This window comes from Impatiens glandulifera, chromosome 8, assembly GCF_907164915.1.
Source record: "Impatiens glandulifera chromosome 8, dImpGla2.1, whole genome shotgun sequence".
Lineage (NCBI taxonomy): Eukaryota > Viridiplantae > Streptophyta > Magnoliopsida > Ericales > Balsaminaceae > Impatiens > Impatiens glandulifera.
In genome coordinates this window covers 625,709-645,457 of record NC_061869.1, presented here as the reverse complement: position 1 = coordinate 645,457, position 19,749 = coordinate 625,709, and the positions used below count along the sequence as shown (strand labels likewise).

Genomic DNA, 19,749 nt, shown 5'->3' with positions numbered 1-19,749 from the left:
TTTATCCCTTTTATCTTTAACAAAGGATGAGAATTGTATTTTGGGAATTTGGATTGGATAACTTATTTGGCACAAAATTGGCCATACGTCTCTTTGTGCAGGGTCCACAAGAATTGAATAAACAAATTTATGTCTTTTACAAATAACCTTAAGAAGAATATTATAAGGCTCAACTTAATAGATCAAAAAGTTACGGGATTTGATTTAATTTGAAATGCACTTTGAGTTTAAGTATGAATATTATACTATTTCTCCTTTAATTTCAAATAAAACAAAATATGTTAGTCGATAACCATGCCAATAATATCTCTAGATTTAAACTAGCTAAAAAAATGGAGAGTTTTCATCACCAAACTGATAGGAATGTGTCATCAGCACTCAAAGCACAATCTTAGTTGGGTACTTGCTTCCAAACGACTTGAAAGAGATGCCTTAACCAAACTTAACCTAACCAAACCTAATCAAACAAAACCTAATTTCAAATTCATGTTAACCTTATAAGTGACTCAGTTTAACCTATTATTGTGGGTCAAGACTCGGTTTTTATTAATAATAAAAATAATTATTATATAATTTAAATACTGAAATATAAAGTCGTCTCCTTTTTTTTTGTTGGGTTTGGTGGGCAATTGGCATAAATTCTCTCTTCTTTCTTCTTCTTCTTCATCATCTTCAAATCATACTGAACGGGATTCTCAGGTATTTTCTCCTCTGTTCTGACTGACGCTAACATTTGAACCTCCTCTTCTCTCAATCACCATCAAACCCAGGAGGAGTTACTTCTTCCTCCCCTACTTTATACCCTCCCTTGGCGCCCTAATATTCATGTCCCACGCCAATCGCTGTTCACTTCGCTCTCCAATCCATCTCATCTCGCCATGGTAGAGATCTCATCGCCGCATTGTCGGCACCATAGGCTTGACATCATGAAAAGGTTACCTTCCTTCTTCTCATCCCACAAAACCCTTTTTGCCGTACTCTGGATCGTCGCATTCGCCTCCGTCTTCGTCTGGCAACAAGACCTTGCCGATGAGTTATTGCTTTTATGGAAAGCGGTGCCGGAGAGATCGATTCCTAGGCTTAGGCCGGTGGTTTTTAATTTGACGGATTTTGGAGGGGTCGGTGATGGTGTCACGCTAAATACGGAGGCTTTTGAGAAAGCGATTCATGCGATTTCGAAATTGAGGAAACAGGGCGGTGGACAGCTTAATGTCCCGGCTGGGAATTGGTTGACGGCGCCGTTCAATCTGACGAGTCACATGACACTGTTCCTTGCCGAAGGTTCTGTTATTCTCGGAATGGATGTGAGCTTTCTCTCTTTCTGAATTTGCGTGATCATCTGGTTTTAATTACTTGCTTTTGCTTTGATCTGTTGTTTTAAGCTCATCTTCAATCGATCCATATAACTTGAAACTATTTGATCAATTGCCCTATTACTTCTTAGCTTGTCCCATTGTTAAGGAAACCCATCCTTCTGGATTTTCTTGCTTTTGTAGATAATTTCCAATTTGCATTCATCTTCTTTGCTGAGCAGCCATTCATTAGTATCCACCTTAACATTAATGGAAACATAAGCTATATAACAAACTCAGTTTTCTGATTCTGGAAATTGAATTTATAACAGGATGAGAAATACTGGCCTCTGATGCCTCCATTGCCATCATATGGAAAAGGACGAGAGCATCCTGGGCCTCGCTTTGGGAGTTTGATTCATGGCCAAAATCTCAAAGACATTGTCATCACAGGTTGCTTTCTCCTGTTTGTTTCTCTTTTTGTTGATTTACTTGTCTGTTCTTTAAAGTGGTCTGGTTCAAAGCACAGGGCATAACGGTACTATCAATGGCCAGGGACAAAACTGGTGGAAGAAGTATCGCCAAAAACTTCTCAACAACACTAGGGGTCCACTCATTCAGATTATGTGGTCGAGCGATATTGTCATTTCAAACATCACTTTACGCGATTCCCCTTTCTGGACACTTCATCCCTATGATTGTAAGAATGTAGTTATCAGAGGTCTTACAATCTTGGCCCCAGTTCGCGATGCTCCAAATACTGATGGAATTGATCCTGGTAATTCTCTCTATATATATGTTTGATTATTGGTTTGGTTAAGAGGGATGCGTCTTTTCACTAGACACTAATTGATGATAATACAATCTTATTATTAGATTCATGCGAAGATATGTTAATTGAAGACTGTTACATAAGTGTGGGAGACGATGGCATTGCAATAAAGAGTGGATGGGATCAGTATGGCATAGCCTACGGCCGCCCTTCCAAGAATATTGTCATCCGAAATCTCGTTATCCGTTCTATGGTAAGGTAAGATCCTCATTCTCTTGACGACTTCTGTTCATAACTGACTCATTGATTGCATTTCTTGGTTATGCCCCTTGGAAAACCAGTTCAAATATTATTGTTTGATACCCAACTAGTGTAGCTCAAGTTGAAAAAGTTTGAAACTGAGATGTTGAGGTCTATTCGAGTTCCACCAATAGCAGTGGGATGTTGTACTAGTCAAAACACTGATCTCAGAAAAGTTAAATATAAGAAATCTTGTTTTTGATATTTTGGTTGATGATTTGAACGAGGAGGGGATTGGGTTAATCTTAAAACACCCAGGATAGAACGAGGCCTAGATTTTTAGTCTGGCTAAAAACTTATTATAATTGTTTGCTGTAACAGTGCTGGAGTATCGATAGGCAGTGAAATGTCTGGTGGAGTGTCGAATGTGACGGTGGAAAATGTCCTGGTTTGGAGTTCGAGGAGAGCCGTGAGAATCAAAACCAGCCCGGGAAGAGGGGGCTATGTTCGTCAAATAACTTACAGAAACCTGACATTTGAAGACGTGAGAGTGGGGATTGTTATAAAAACGGACTACAACGAGCACCCTGATGAGGGGTACGACCCGAAAGCAGTCCCAGTGATAGAGGACATAACTTATACTTCGATTCACGGAGAAGGGGTGCGAGTCCCGGTCCGGATTCAGGGGAGTGAAGAAATCCCGATAAAGAATGTAACATTTAGAGATATGTCTGTTGGGATAACATACAAGAAGAAGCATATATTCCAATGTGCATTTGTTCAGGGTCAAGTTATAGGGACAGTGTATCCAGAACCGTGCGAGAACCTTGATTTGTACGACGAGCAAGGTCAGCTGATTTATCAATCTTCCTCGCAAAATGTTTCGGATATAGATTATGATTTTTGAGACCCAGAACATGTCTCACAGATTGAGATTCTGGATTCCAAACAAGGCTGCCGGCTGTTCCAAGCCAAGATATAAGATAAATAGATAGATAGATAGAGCTGCTGCCATTACTGTTTGTTTCCCTTTTGTCTCTTCTTTGATGCCAACTAAAACTTGAATTGGAATCTCTCTGAGTTTTTGTTTGTTCCTCCTCTGTTCTTGCTCTTGTTGTTGTTGTATATATACTACGAAATCATCATATATCTTCTAACAGTCATTCTGCAGACAGTGAACTTATTTCAAAACTCATATTTTCTTTTCAGAATTGTTTCAATATTTGGATTTTAGCTGGCATATATATATCTATGAGAATTGAGAATATTGTTTATATGTATTTTTGAGAAAAATCTATTGATCTTATTTGAAAACTGCAACAAGTAGCAATATTATCTTTGCAAAACCATGCTCCTCCATTTCTTTGTTTTGAATGAAAAGTATAGTCAATAATGCAAAAGAAGAAACTTGGGTGTAATTGGAATGTTAGAAAGAATGAGGGGGTGTAAAATAGTATTTAACTAGAACACGTTTTTTTAAATTGTCAAGAAAATAAATAATAAAAAAAGAAAAGATAGAGATAATAGTGATATCGATGTTCAATTTTCATTTGTCAAAAAAGAAAATAGAAAAGGTCAAAGATAGTTGATAGGAAATTAGTGATCCCCGGCCCCTAGAAAACCCACAGATATTCGTCGTGTCGTGAGAGAGAGAGAGAGAGAGAGAGAGCTCCGGCCAACTACGACAAGGTTTCTGTCTGCCGGAAAAGATGTCGATTGTCGAGAAGATGGCGACCACCATGAATTTGGAACAAGTTGAAAAGGAATCCGAATTGAGGTATGTACTTTCTCTTGATTCATTATTTGTGATCATGTGAAGTGGGTCAATGATATGATGAATTGGGTGTTGATTAATTACAATTTACAGCAAAAGCAGGGGAATTGTTAGTGATGGTGAATTCTTAGTGATGGCTAATGAAGTCCTGCTTTTAGTTAATTACAAACTCTCCTCCTCCTCCGCCGCCGCCACAATCTTTATTGAACCACCAGCAGCAGCAGTCAAATCCTCCTTCCCGATTTACTCAACTTTGCCGCCTGCACCTCCAGATCCCATGCAGAAGCAGACTCATCATCATCACCATCTCAGAAAACTTGCTGCTGGTTGGTTGATATATATATATATATATATATATATATTTGTTTATTTAATAAAAAAACATTAAATTTAAGGCTAATAATTATACAGATCTACTACCTATGCAAAGGAGATCCTCAATTTCTCGGTTCTTGGAATGCAGAAAAAATAGGTAATTAATTCTTTCTTCTTTACTACACACTACACATTAATTAATTAATTAATTAATACTGCTTTCTTTCCATAGGATGATGGCAAGAGCACCATACAATTAATTAATAATAAACATATCATCATCCAGAAGAAGTTGTTGTTGTGACTTGTTTGTTTCTACTTTTTTTTTTTTATGAAAGACCTTCAAGCTGTAGCCATATATATAAATAAAGTATAAACCATTACCCTTTCATTTACCTGCTGTAGAGTGTGTGTTGATCAAGTTTGAACTGATACTAAATTATGATATATTATATATATATATATATATGGATGGATAATGAAGAGTTTTTATTTAATTTGTTAAAAAGTCTTTCTTAATTAACTCTATTTATTTGGTAATTAATTAAATTCAACTTGGAACTGTCTATTTAGTTAGGTGTATTGCTTTGCTTCACATTAAATTTATTAGAAATGATTTGTCTTCCCTAGCTCTCTCAATAATACATTAATCCTCAAAATATGGAATATTAATCAAAGGAGATATTTAAACTACAACCAAGTTTTCAAAAAAAAAATACCCATAAAATTGAACTTGAAAATTGGTAGGTCCTTAAACAGATAATATGACAGGAAAAGGCATATCACAAAATTTTTGGCCTTTTACACATGGATGGATGGATGGATTCATCATCAATAATAACTCTTTCTTCATCTACGAGAAACCAAGGGTTTACCTTTCTTCTTCTTCTTCTTCCAAGGGTAGGAAAGATCTAGAAAGTGAGGGAGATTTGATTTTCAAAATTCCAATGTCTCCTTTCTCAATGGGGGTAGTAACTGTCATCTTGTGTAGTGTAGTATATGTACATTAATACTTATATATATTTATTTAAATTTATTTCATTGCTCATCCGTGGGTCGTCTTCTTCTTCTTCAACTGATCATCATCATCAAGCAGCAACAACTCTGTCTCTGGTAGACCAAATCCGGTCCGATCTATTCTCTATGTGATTATTATTATCATCAGCAGCAGACCAGATAGAATTAGTGCCAACCACCTTCACTTGCATCGCTGCCTCCCTGCATTCCTCACTGCAGAATCCTCTTTCTCCCCTGCACAAATACAACCAAATACATTATTAATATCTTCTTCACTCATTAATCAATATACATTTTCTTTTTTCTCAAGTTTTTATATGCCGATTCATTCACCTGTACATGTATATATCCTTCCCCTGGAGTCCCTTCCGGCAGTGGTCACACGAGATCAGGAAAGAATCGGAAGCAGGTAGATCATCGGAGATCCCATCTTGAGATATGTAAAACATACACGATGGAACAAGCTTCTTGTTGTTGTTTTTGTTGTTCTGACCTTTCTTCCTGATGTCATCGTGAAAATACACTCTTCTTGAGAAAGACTTGTTTGGGCCGCCGTGGCTGATTACACAAGTGTAATCTTCATCCTCATCCCCAGTTTTAGGGATTCTGATACGACCAAAAGCAGCCTTAGTATGGAGGCCTCCGTTATCCATTGCTGCCACAATGCCCAGACCGATCCCGCTGAAATCACATTTCATTAAGCCTCTAGGCGATAGGATCATCAAGTCCAATGGACTTCTTGGACTAGTGGCTGAATCGCTGCTAAACCCATCACTTCCCAGAGCCTCCATCAACTTTCCGATCACCGGTCTTGATTTCTCCCCCATTTTGATGCTAACAAAAGTATGTATGTGTGTGTGAGAGAGATAGATAGAGAGAGAAAGAGAAAGAGGAGTCCTTTTGAAGCTATGTAGAGGCCCTTGTTGAGGTCTTTATGGAAAGATGAAAGAGGGGGAGGGGGAGGAGTGGGTTCAGAAATGGCCCATGGTTTTATGTTCTTCACAGCAATAATTTAATAATTAAAGAAAAAGGGACGATTATTGAATATGCTGATGTTACATTTCTTTTGGCTTCATCTCTCACATACATATGCGACAAAATAGCAATATTATAAATAGATCCCTCAACTTAATACACCACCTTTATTTTGACCATCATATCATATTCATTGTCAATTTTTTCTTCTTAGTTACTAACTGAAATGATGACTTACCATTAATATTTGTGTTGATAACGGAAACAAATATATAAGGTGCTGATGGTATGGCATGAACATCTCCTTCATCGTCGGACAAACACATTGAATCTACATGTGTTGGAGTCACCAACTTTGTTTAGGCAAACGAGACTCGAGAGAGTCGATGATAACCACATTTTACATTGATCATATTTATATGCTAGTCTTGCGAATGTTGAAAGGTTAGTTGTTATGATGACAATTCAGAAAGATTTGATATGGACATGAGGGATGTCGTGCAAACTAAGGAGTGATTAAATGAGCCACCAGGTTTTCGTGAGGCTAAGATGAAATATTCGTCTTCACAATCCTCGGGTTGTGGTTGTGATGCCACCCACGATGTCGAAGAAGGGGAGTGTGAGCAGGTGTTGGAGTATCAAAAGATGTGGGCACAAATCCATCCTATTTCGAATTTGTTGTCCAATCTTCTTTAAATCAAACCTGTAACAAATCAGTTTCTAAATCGTCTATGACGACAAACAGATTACGAAGACTGAAATAGCACAAAGTAATAAACGATAACACAATATACGTGATTCAATCAAAATCGACCTACGTCCAAGGGAGAGATAAGTTTTACTAAATCAAAGAAATGTCAATAATAGAAACTTACATGCTGTGCTCTCAAATGAAAGAAGTGATTACACTAGAAATGATTGGACTACTCCACAATCAAAGGCTCCCCCAATCTTTCTCTCTAGATCAGCCAAAGAACAAGAAGAAGAAGGAAACCAAAAAACCCTAGATCTGTAATTCACTCTCTCTCAACATTGCTCTATTATGAGAAAAATACCCAAAAAAATATTTATACTCTAACCCGTTTTCATAAAAGAAAACCCTGACCCGTTTACCCGGAATTTTAAACCCGCCTGCAATGACAAGGAACACCTCAACAATTCTCCCCCTTACGAGCCATGGGAGAATGTTGCTATAAACATTCATCATTGTGACGTTAATGCCGAAACCATTCCGGCTTTGGCACAACATATCTCATGATTGCCTCTTGGTAAGCCTTTGTCATCATATCTGACCCGTTCTCATCTGTATGCACTTTCTCTAAGTATAACTCCTTTTTCTCGAGCACTTCACGGATCCAATGGTACCTTCTTTGGATGTGTTTTGAATGTGAATGGAAACTTGGATTCTTGCTCACATGTATAGCACTTTGTGAGTCACTAAACACCACAAACATGTCTTGTGTAATGCATATTTCTTTCAACAATTCTTTCATCCATCTCATTTTCTTACAACATTTAGTAATGACAATATATTTAGCTTCTGTAGTAAGCAAAGCAATACATTTCTATAGACGAGACTGCCATGATACAACTCCTCCTCCAAAAGTAAACAAATACCCTGAAGTTGATCTCATAGTGTCAATATCACCACTCATATCTGAATAAGAAAACCCTTCAACATGTGGCTTCCCAGTACCATAACACAAAGCGTATTTGGAGGTCCCTCGAAGATATTTCATTAGCCACTTAACCGCTTCCCAGTGTGTCTTACCGGGATTTGAAAGGAAACGACTAAGTACTCCAACCGCATGAGCTATATCCGGTCTTGTACAGACCATTGCATACATCAGACTGCCTATTGCTGAAGCATATGGAACACTGCACATTTCTTGTCTTTCCTCTTCATCCTTGGGAAACATTGTCTTGTTTATTTTCAAGTGTGTAGCCAATGGACAAGCAACTGACTTTACCTTGTCCATACAGAATCGTTTTAAAATCTTCTCAATATATCTCTCTTGAGACAACCATAGCCTTTTCTTCACCCAATCACGAATGACCTGCATTCCAAGAATTTGTCTTGCTTGACCCAAGTCTTTAATCTCAAAAGACTTAGCCAAATTCTTTTTCAACTTGGCAATCTTGAGCTTGTCTCTCCCAACAATCAGCATGCCATCAACATATAGGAGAAGTATAATAAAATCATTAGAAGCAAACTTTTGTACAAAGACACAGTGATCTGTAGACGTCTTCATGTACCCATGGATGATCATGAACGACTCAAACTTAAGATACCACTTCCTTGGTGCTTGCTTCAAACCGTACAAACTTTTGACAAGTTTGCACACCTTGCTTTCCTCACCTTTCTTATTGTAACCTTCATGTTGCTCCATATAAACATCTTCATCCAAATCACCATGGAGAAATGCAGTCTTGACATCAAGTTGTTCAACCTCAAGATCCATACAAGTAGCTAGACTTAACACCACCCGGATAGAAGTCATCTTCACTACCGGTGAGAAAATCTCATCATAATCGATTCCATGCCTCTGGCCAAAACCTTTGACAACCAGCATAACCTTGTATCTTGTCTTGCTATCATCACCTTCTTGCTTGATCTTGTATACCCATTTATTTTGTAATACTTTTTTGTTCTTTGGTCTTTCAACTAGATCATATGTGTCATTTTTCAACAATGACTTCATCTCTTCATCCATGTCAGCTAGCCATTCTTTCTTATGAGAATTCTCAAGAGCCTCCTTATAGCATATAGGCTCCCCACAATCAGTTAGAAGGACATACTCTATAGCAGGGTACTTAGAACTTGATTTTTTTCTCCCTAGTAAACCTCCTAAGTACCTCTGTTTGTTGATTCTGTTGATTTCCATCTTCTTGTTGAACTTCAAAATCAGCATCAACATTATCACCAAGATCAGTTTCAGTATCAGTATCATTTCCATGGCCTACAGCTTGACCTTAAGGAATATCATCATCACTATCTGAGTCTGAAGCTACATGTGGCCTTGTCTCCTCAACATCATGAGACAACTCAAGACTAGAAAGGTCACGTATGTATGCATCAAGCTTTTCACCATCTTCAAAATTCTCAATAGTTTGATCTTCAAGAAATACCACATCTCGGCTTCTCAAAACCTTCTTATCAACTGGGTCATAACACCTGTATCCCCACTTTTCATCACCATACCCCAAAAATATACATTGTCTGGTTTTGTATCTAGCTTAGACCTCTCATCTTTTGGAAATGCACAAAAGCTCTACAACCAAAAACACGTAAATAGTCATAATTAACATATTTACCTAACTAGACGCTTTCTGCACACTTATTATTCAATGGCTTGGAGGGAGAACGATTAATCACATACACTGCAGTACTCATGGCTTCAATCCATAAATGCTTAGCTAACTTGGCATGGGAGATCATACTCCTCATCCGTTCTAACATTGTTCTGTTCATCCTCTCTGCCACACCATTTTGATGTGGAGTCTTGGGCACAGTCTGTTCATGTCGAATACCCTGCTCTTTGCAATAATCATCAAATGAGCCTAAGTACTCTCCCCCATTATCTGACCGCACCCTCATCAGTTTTCTTCCTGTCTCTCTTTCAACCAACTTGTGAAAGACCTCAAACATTGTTGCAACCTCATCATTGAACTTTATAGAATAAACTCAAATCTTCCTAGATGCATCGTCTATGAAGATTACAAAATAGGAAGCACCGCCTATGGATTTAATCTTCATAAGACCACAAACATCTGTATGGACCAGTTCAAGGACATTCTTTTTCAGTTCAACTTTTGACTTACTGAATGAGACTCTGTTCTATTTACCCTTCAAGCAATGCTCACAATTTTCAAGATGAGCATCCTTGAGATTCAGCAACTCATTCCTCTTGATCAAAACATTCAGCCTCTTTTCACTAATGTGACCTAGTCTCTTGTGTCACAACTCAGAGGATGACTCCATCAAAACAGAATATGTTGCATCATAGACAATTTTCAAATTTGTTTTGTAAGGAACAACATTTCTTACCTCGTGCAACAACTAATGAACCATTGCTTAGCTTCCATGCTCCACCACTGAAAACATTATGGTAGCCTCCATCATCGAGTTTACCTGTTGAAATCAAATTCATTCTCAAATCAGGAACATGTCTTACATCTCTCAATGTCATGAAGCAGCCCATGTTTGTCTCGATTCTAACATCACCAAGACCAACTATCTTGAATATACCACTGTTACCCATGCGAACCTCATCATAATCACCAGCTTTGTAGGACTGGAAGTAACCTTTGTGTGGAGCAAAATGGAATGATGCACATGTGTCAACAATCCATGCTGTTTCATTTGAAGATGCACTAAGACATGAGTCTTGACAGTTAGAAGAAGCATATGTTAGTTCACCATCTGAAGCATAAGCAAATGTATCTGCACTCTGTTCTTTCTTTTCCCTGGGTTTCACCGTACCCTTTACTTTATCATTTTTAAATTTCCAGCACTCATTTTTCAAGTGACCAATTTTGCCACAGTAATGGCAAGCACCATCCTTCTTTGGAGCTCTAGACTTGCTTCTAGACTTGCCCCTGCTCGAACCACTTCCTTTTATTCTTTGATCTTCCTCTATCAGTCACCAAAATATTAGACTTAGAGGTTTTATCCCCCTTTCGATTCTCCTCATCAAGTAAGGAACTGGTGACAAATGCCATGTTGACTTTACCATTTGGTACTGAGTTACTGAGAGTGATAATAAGTGTCTCCAACTTGTAGGCAAAGATCCAAGGACTAAAAGTGCTTGCACCTCATCATCAAAGTTTATCTTCATACTACTCATCTGATTTAAAATATTTTTAAATTCATTCAAGTGCCCCGCAATTGATTTATTATCAATATACTTCAGATTCACCAACCTTCGTAACAGTGCTTCTTTATTCCCTGCTGACCTCCCAGCGTAGAGAGCTTCAAGTTTGCTCCACACACCATATGCCGTAGTCTCGTTCTCAACATGATGCACAACATTTACACCAACCCAGGAACGAATAAAGATGCATGCCTTTCTATCTGTCTTTTTCCAATCAGTCTCTTTTATAGTCTCAGGTCTAACACCCTCATTTTCAATTGCTTCATTCAAATCATCTGAAACTAACAGATCATTAATCATCAGTTTTTATTGCCTGTAGTTTGTACCATTCAGACTCACCATATCAGGTCTAGATTTCCCCATTATTACTGCATTAACAATTGACAAAAACCCCAGCAAAGAAACCAGCAAAGAAACCAGTTGATATCCTCTTTAAATTTCGCCAAGTAACCAGCAGAGCACTCTACTCTAATGTTAAAACAGATAACCAATAAATTTTGCTCTGATACCACTGTTGGGTTTTGCAACAACAAAACTATGGATCTTCTTTGAAATCAAACATGTAACAAATCAGTTTCCAAATCGTCTATGACGACAAACAGATTACAAAGACTGAAATAGCACAAAGCAATAAACGACAACACAATATACGTGGTTCGGTCAAAATCGACCTACGTCCACGGGAGGGATAAGTTTCACTAAATCAAAGAAATGTCAATAGTAGAAACTTACATGCCCTGCTCTCAAATGAAAGAAGTGATTACACTAGGAATGATTGGACTACTCTACAATCAAAGGCTCCCCCAATCTTTCTCTCTGGATCAGCCAAAGAACAAGAAGAAGAAGGAAACTAGAAAACCCTAGATCTGTAATTCACTCTCTCTCAACATTGCTCTGTTATGAGAAAAATACCCAAAAAAAGTATTTATACTCTAACCCATTTTCATAAAAGGAAACCATGACCCGTTTACCCGGAATTTAAAACCCGCCCGCAATGGCAAGGAACACCTCAACATAAATGTTGGTCATTTGTGGAAGACATAATTCAAATCACCCATATTAAAACCATTTATCTTGAAATTAAAAATAATGAATTCTAAATTTGTGTTCCCGATTTCGATTAAGATTAGTGGATTCTGAGCTAATTATTATGTCTATGAGAATATCTTAATTGAATTAATACGACGTAGAATGAAAACAACTCCCTTTTTGAGAAAAATCCTTGAATTACAGATTAAATTGTGGCAAAATATGCGCGAGATCCCACCATCTACTCAATTCCTCTGCATCGAACAACCACCAACGTTGTTGACTGAAAAAAAACAATTATCGTATAGTTATATGCAAGAGAAAAAATGTGTTTAAAAAATAAAAAAGATTATTTCGATTAAATTTCATCCATGATTAAAAAAAATTATTATTTGGAACGTTTATAATTATAATAATAATAATAATAATAATAATAATATTATGAAGAGTTAACTTTATAACTCATATTGTTTTAAGGGTCTATATAATTGAGAGTTGTACAGTTGGGAGCCTCTTCTACTCTTCTACAGGGAAAAGAGACTAATTTGATGGAGTAATAGGTGGGTTAAAAAAAGAGAATGAAAGAAATGTAAAGAAAGTGAAAAGAGAAGGACTAATTTGACAAGAGTGGTAGGTGGGCCACGCGGCATGACCTAGGTATTTGATCCCTCAGTTGTATTGCCGTTGGTTGGCGGACAAGGAACCAGCTGGGGTTGTATACGTGTCACCACAAGATAGAATCTAATCATTGTTATTCGCGTCACTTTATCTTTTACTTCTGAGAACTTATCCACTGCTGCTGCTTCTTCACCCTATTACCATGTCCTCTCAAACGGAATGCTTACACGTATGTATAGCGGTGGTCCCCACTCACAGTAACTTTTATTTTTTATTTTTTACCATATCTCCTGTTAAGTTTCCTCACCAAGAATAACTTCTTCTTGTAGTAAAAGAGTTAAGGGGGTCCCCTATCCCTCTTCCTAGCACCGAAAGCAATTCTGGCCAGAAATCTTTACTTCTGACATACTTAATTAATTTAATTAAATGCTTTTCATCTCCTCCCTTTTTTTTATATTAAAAAAAATGATAACCCCATTTGAATCATTATTTTTTTTTTATTGTATATAATAACTTATATATGCCCTACTATTTTTTTGTTTTTATTTTTTTCATAAAAGGAAATTTGAGCTACTTTATAAAGGAATACTTTCAAATGCTTGAACCTTGGATAAAGAGTTGTGGACATGTGGTCATGGAGTTAAATATTGATATATAACATTTTAATTTAAAAGTAAAATAAAACAACAATATTAATTAGTAAAATGTGTTTTCCTTAAGTTTCTTTTACTCCTTTTTATCATCTATCATTGTTGAGGTTAAATGTTATATTTGTAAATATTTTGTCTACTACTTTCTAAAACAATTAAACTATTTCAAATGATCATCTATTATAAATAAATAGAAATTAAATGAAAATTATGATTTTAAATTAGCTAATTTACAGAAATTTTGATGTTGACGCCAATTTTTGTTTTTGTTCCAAAAATTCTAACTAGATAGGGACATTATTTTTGGACTAGCGTGATTTTAAACTATATAAAGAATTAAGCCATGAGATCAATATATAAAACTGATAAGTTAATATAACCTATTAGTTATGACTTATGAGAGGGTTCTTAAAGTAAAAGCTTGTGTATCTTAAATTTTTTATTTAGTATTTTTTTTATTACAAACAACTTAAATTAATATTAAATTCACGAATTCGAAAAAATAATATATAGTACAGCACTAAAGTTATAATATTTTTATGGAGGAATAAAATACTATATTATTAATAGTACTATTATTGCAGAAATTTAGGAAAGTTAGATTTTTTAATATATTTTTCCACTTTATAAAAATCATGAAATCTAATACAAATTTTAAATAACTAGTAAGTTCTTACTCTAAAAAAAAATTAATTTACAAAACAAATAATAATTTTAAAGAACAAAAATTATATATAATAATTAAAATTTCCAAAAGATAACTTGATAGTATTTTATTTGAATGAATTAATCTGTTGTTTTTCATGTCAAGTTAATTAATTAGTGTTTGATTATTATTTTTACCTTTTTCGATATTAGAAATTATCATTAATCTCAACCATTACATTCACTTAACATAAACCGATTTAAGTGTGAATTGAAAAAATATGTTATAGTATTAATATTATTAAATTATTAGTGTATAAATGATCTGCAATGATATTATAAAATTTATAATTCATTTAAGCAACCACGACGAAAAACATATCATTTATGAATGAAAAATCAATCAAATATAATAAAAACTAATGTGTGCAAGTATCTTGCAAAAGTGACAATAAAATCTCCGATCAAATACGTCGGTTTTCCAGATCGAATCTCATATAATGTCAAAATATATATAGAATTGTGAAAGATTTGTAATGACCGTTTGAGATTGTTGAAAGTTCTCCGTTTCATCTTTAACCAAATTATTCACAGAAAAATAAAAAGGATATATCCCCATTGCCTTAGACCTACAAATTTAGCCGCATCAATTCACGTTTCTAACCCACATCAATAGTTCAATCATAACCCAGTGAATACTAAATGCTCTAAAAAAAATCAAAATATCAACTACCTTCTTACAATGTAAAAATAATATGAGGGGTTGTCTCAAACTTTTGAAACACACATTCACTATCTAAGATAAGATTGGTGAGCATACATGTATACGATTAATAATTAATACAGTATTATTGTAAACTTAATAAATATTAAATTTTATATATCATTTTCTACTAATCCAATAAGGTATATAATTTATGGTGGATTCATGATTATCAAATTAATTTCTTAAATTAATATATATATATATATATTCTCCTACTTTTTATTTTTTATAGGCCGAGAACTTTGAGGAGTTGGTGGATACAAAGCTATTCAATACAATTAACTAGTAATATAAATGAAAAAAAAAAAAACAGTATTTAATATAAAAATATATAACTTTGAGAAATCATGATGTTGACGTAAAATTAAATTTTCATAAATAAGAAGGAGATAGCGACATCATTTTGGACTTTCGTTGTGTGGTGACTTTAATATATTAATTAGTAGAGAGACAACATTTAGAAGTTAATGAGCTGTGTATAGATTGATTCTATAGAATACTATATATTGCTTAAGTTTATACTAATTTATTCAAGGAATTGGTCGTGGTCAAGTAACTTATTTAAAAACACTAATCCAATTAAAACATCAACTTATTTATACATATATGCTTATTTAATCAAGAACAACGACATGGATGTGACATTTTTCGAATGAGTCAGGTTTCAATGAGATGAGAATGAATAATTGATAGGGATCTTAATCAATTAATCTTTTAATAAATAAAGATGTATCATCCTTATAATTCCTCTTACATCTCTGGTCTTTTTTTATATAACTTGTTTCATTTGGTTATGGAATCAATACCAGTTTATGAGTGTTTGGAATTTGGTTAAATGGTCTTACATAAGACTCAAAGTTTTGAAGCCCAAAACATATAAAAAAATTTTATTCAAATCTTCTTATTTGAATAATCACCGTTGCACATTCAAATAATTAACTGGATTAGCTCAATCGATCCTTAAACATTTGAATATTCAATGTTTCATACTAAAAAATAGAAAGGTCATGTAGGATTTGCAGATCTTAAATCTCATTGTAGGAATCAGGTTTAGGTGGACAACAAACAAAAATAAAAATTAGTTATAACCTAGAACTGGTACACAATTATAAATTAATCTGGAGATGCAAAGGTGCATATATTTCAATTCAAGATTCTCTACAAAATCAAATACATGGCTTACAAGAAGGGTCTACATTGAACTTAATTCATTGCTATGTTTCTATAGAAAAACTAAAGTTAATTATTGCCTAACAAGAAATCAGCTGACTATAAGAAAATGTATTGAATAGTCAAAATATTTATGGATCACAATGCATCCCAATGAATATTTCTATTTTTATTCCAATTCCCGATTCGTCGGGTACCCATATACCCATAACCCGATGAAATACCTATAAAATTGTAAATTTAAACAGAAAAATATAACTTTGAAGATGTTGAAGAGATAAAAGACACTAACATACCTAATTATTTACCTATTTAATAGATGTTACTCTAGTTGAAGGAAAGTTAGAATCAAGGTCAATGAAAAAAAAGTTCAAAACAAAAATTGAAAACGAGAGTGAGGACATCTATTAAATATCTAAATAATAGATAAATAACATTTCGCTATTAAAAAGAAAAATTGAAAATAACATTTCGCTGTTAAAAAAATTGAAGATAAAGAGTAATGACTCATCAAATAATAGAAAAATAAGATTGAGAATATTAAAAAAAAGTTGAAATAAAGTGTGAATAAGAAAAAAATTAATAATGTAATTATTATTATTATGTTTATAATAATGTGTCATTTGAAATGTCACATTAAGACTTAATAAAAAAAAACACATTTTATTTTTAATATTAATATAGTCGAATATTGAGTTTAGATTTCGTACACTCGATCCCCATTATTAGTACCTTCTCTTATTTTCACGCCCGACCCAAACCAATTTAAAATATCTTAATGCAACTATCGGGTACCTACAAATATTGAGTACACGGGTACTCATTGTCAGAGTCGATCCTAAGGTAAGCCCATCAAGCCCACGGGTTAAGGCAGACTACATGAGTGCAACCCATTTAATAAAAAGAAAGGTATATAGATAAATTTGCTAGTTTTTTAAACATAAAAAGGTTTGGCATAGTCATTTAAGATAAAAGCTGGTAATTTTTATTTGTTCATGTGTTTAAATCTCAAAAATAAAATAATAATAACTTTTTAAACTAGAACTAAGGGGCGACTCTAAATTGCACTGTTTGGTGCTTTTTTTATTCCCAGTTGCCATGGTCGTCCCTAAAAAAACCTTCTCATAAATTATGCAAACTAACAGACTATCAATGCATAATTTATAAGATAACTATGTTATTCTATTATATTTATTTTGTATTCAAATTTCATATAGGCCCATAAAAATTATGGTTTAAATGTTACAACAACTTTTAGGTGTGGGGATACATCACATGGACCTTCCTTTAATTTGTGTCCCCATGTGGGTCTTTGGAAAGGATAAATATTAATTATATAATTGACGCGTACATCAATATTCATTATAATCAATGTTTCTAAGGACCCTTGAGAGTTATAAGTCTCATCAAATATATCAATATTATAATTTCCATTAATATAACCAATGATTCTAAGAACCCTAGAGTTATAAGTTTCAATTCAACCCTAGTAACTTCCATCTGAATCTAATCTAACTACTTTTAATGAATCAACTAATTCAATTCTAAATTAAGTGCTCAATCAGTCATATTTTATATTTTTTTGTGCCCATAACTTTTCAATTATAAGTCACTTTTTTTAAGTTATAATATATTTTTTTATTTTTTTAAAAGTTAGATGCATGAAAATTTGTGACGTATTTTTCCTAACTTGGTTTTATTTGCTCTCCTTGTTAATTGTTCATGAAATATACATAAATTTTTAAATTTTAAAAAAGGAAGTTAGATGCATGCTGTTTTTACTCCATGCATACTTGTTGGATGTAAATGATTATACTTTCATTTATTTATTTTTAAATTGTTAGTAGTGAAAACTCGAACTCATATTCTGTAAATATGAGTTTAAAAAATTTCATTAAATTGTAGATATGTAACATGTTCATCCAATCTTAATGTCCATTGATGTCGTATTGAGATAGTAAGTTTTAATGGTAACTATATATACTAAGATAAACAATAGGGTGATAGAAATAACATGATTTATAGAATGGATTAAAAATTCAAAAATTCTATTTATTATTAAATATTCAATTCACTCCCTTAATGTCACGTAATATTTCTCATATATTAATTTGTACAAACCATAGCACTATAATTCAGGCAATATTCAATTTCTCTCGTTTTTTTTTCTCAAAAAGGATGATGGGATTGGGGTACTTGATCAGTTGTGACAAAGGCTCAAAAGGAATATAAAACATGTCACAACTCACTACTAATTCTAGCACATGTTCATTATCACTCTCTGTGCTGTGATGTCTCCACGAACCACACAAATCACCACGTGGTCAATTACTTTTTAATATATATATATATATATATATTATATTATGAACACTGTATTCAAAATATGCTCATTATAAAAATAAGAAAGCCACACACATTTTGGTTATTTAATTGTTTTCTTTCTTCAACAAGTTCTTCTAACTTATTTAATTTAATCGAGTACAATCAAATTTTTCAAGGACAATAAGGTCATCAACCCACCCTTAGGACAGGATACTATTCATTAGTATATTTTTCTTCCTTCTTTTTTTCTCATTTTTTAACTTTCATTTTCACTTTAACTATAGATATATTAAATATTCAGGTGGGATATTTGAGATTAAATAAATAGTTGTACAATTCATTTGATATTGAAAATGATTAACCCATGACATAATCTTTAGGTCAAACAAAAACTACTCGACAGTAGTGTGTACGCTACATTCTTCAGAAGAAGGATGGGAGTAAAAAAAAGATTACTACCATTCTAAATCTTAAACATTTTTTCAGCTAGATTATCGTGTATCGTATAGACTAATCCGGGCTACCTTTAAAAAAATGGTCTCCAGAACATTGGCATTTCCTAGCCTTTTCCAATGTCAAAAAATTGAAAAAGGGCTTAGAAATCCCATAGGTAAAATCCATTAGAGGATGATTCATATTCATTATTGTTGTAACTGTCTTCAACAGAAGGAAATGGCGGTGGAGGCGACAAGAAAAAATCGTTTCTTAAATCATCGAATCCAGGAAAAATTTCGTATGATTGGTTTGACGGCGCCGTCGGATTGTTATAACTCATGTCGTCGTCGAGGGGCCCCATTGTTGCGAAAAGATTTAGAATATTTGACGGGTTCGGGTCGGAGTCATGGACCGGCCTTGCAGTCCCGTCTGAAACGGACGGAGAGTCGGGGTGATAGGCCTCTGTTTCGGACCCGGATGAAGAACAGGAGAAGGTGGTTGTAGAGGATGTGGTGGGATCCGAATTGGCGAATTGATGGGCGGCCGATTGGATCTCGGCCGGAGTGAGAGATTGCCCACCGGATATGTTTGGCGGGTTATCCGGGAAATTGAAGCTGGCGGAGTTTCCGCGTAGGCAAAATAGGGCGGCGTCAAAAGCACGCGCCGCTTTCTTTGCAGAGTCGAAGGAGCCGAGCCAGATTCGTTCACGGCTGTTGGGAAGTCGAATTTCGGAAACGTATTTTCCCCACTTTCTCTTCCTGACGCCTTTGTACTTGGTTTCACTCCTCTCCGCCACCGCCGGCGTCGCCGGCGATTTCTCCGTTGAATCGTGTTTGACCATGACGATCGATT

At 34.6% G+C, this 19,749-nt stretch overlaps 4 protein-coding genes across 5 annotated transcripts; 2 read left to right on the top strand and 2 right to left on the bottom strand.

Annotated features, from left to right (window-relative positions):
* Positions 1-629: 629 nt before the first annotated feature.
* LOC124911374 (probable polygalacturonase) lies at positions 630-3,474 on the top strand. The gene is made up of 5 exons (XM_047451851.1): positions 630-1,304; positions 1,625-1,745; positions 1,822-2,070; positions 2,169-2,322; positions 2,686-3,474. The coding sequence occupies exons 1-5, from the start codon at positions 879-881 to the stop codon at positions 3,209-3,211; spliced, it is 1,476 nt and encodes a 491-aa protein (XP_047307807.1). The 5' UTR covers positions 630-878; the 3' UTR covers positions 3,212-3,474.
* Positions 3,475-3,870: 396 nt separating this feature from the next.
* LOC124912680 lies at positions 3,871-4,859 on the top strand. 2 transcript variants are annotated; one of them, XM_047453330.1, is made up of 4 exons: positions 3,871-4,081; positions 4,181-4,404; positions 4,490-4,550; positions 4,626-4,859. In XM_047453330.1, the coding sequence occupies exons 1-4, from the start codon at positions 4,014-4,016 to the stop codon at positions 4,651-4,653; spliced, it is 381 nt and encodes a 126-aa protein (XP_047309286.1). In that variant the 5' UTR covers positions 3,871-4,013; the 3' UTR covers positions 4,654-4,859. The 2 variants fall into 2 exon arrangements, with proteins under 2 accessions (XP_047309286.1, XP_047309285.1); XM_047453329.1 differs by having other exon boundaries at positions 3,874-4,081; positions 4,172-4,404.
* Positions 4,860-5,120: 261 nt separating this feature from the next.
* LOC124912431 (FCS-Like Zinc finger 13-like) lies at positions 5,121-6,339 on the bottom strand. Its single transcript, XM_047453048.1, has 2 exons — positions 5,744-6,339; positions 5,121-5,644 (listed from the first exon to the last, which is right to left on the bottom strand). Exons 1-2 carry the CDS (start codon positions 6,235-6,237, stop codon positions 5,482-5,484), a joined length of 657 nt encoding a protein of 218 aa, XP_047309004.1. The 5' UTR covers positions 6,238-6,339; the 3' UTR covers positions 5,121-5,481.
* A 12,439-nt stretch (positions 6,340-18,778) lies between these two features.
* LOC124911581 (ethylene-responsive transcription factor ERF017-like) lies at positions 18,779-19,738 on the bottom strand. Its single transcript, XM_047452084.1, has one exon. The coding sequence runs from the start codon at positions 19,736-19,738 to the stop codon at positions 19,058-19,060; it is 681 nt and encodes a 226-aa protein (XP_047308040.1). The 3' UTR covers positions 18,779-19,057.
* Positions 19,739-19,749: the final 11 nt, after the last annotated feature.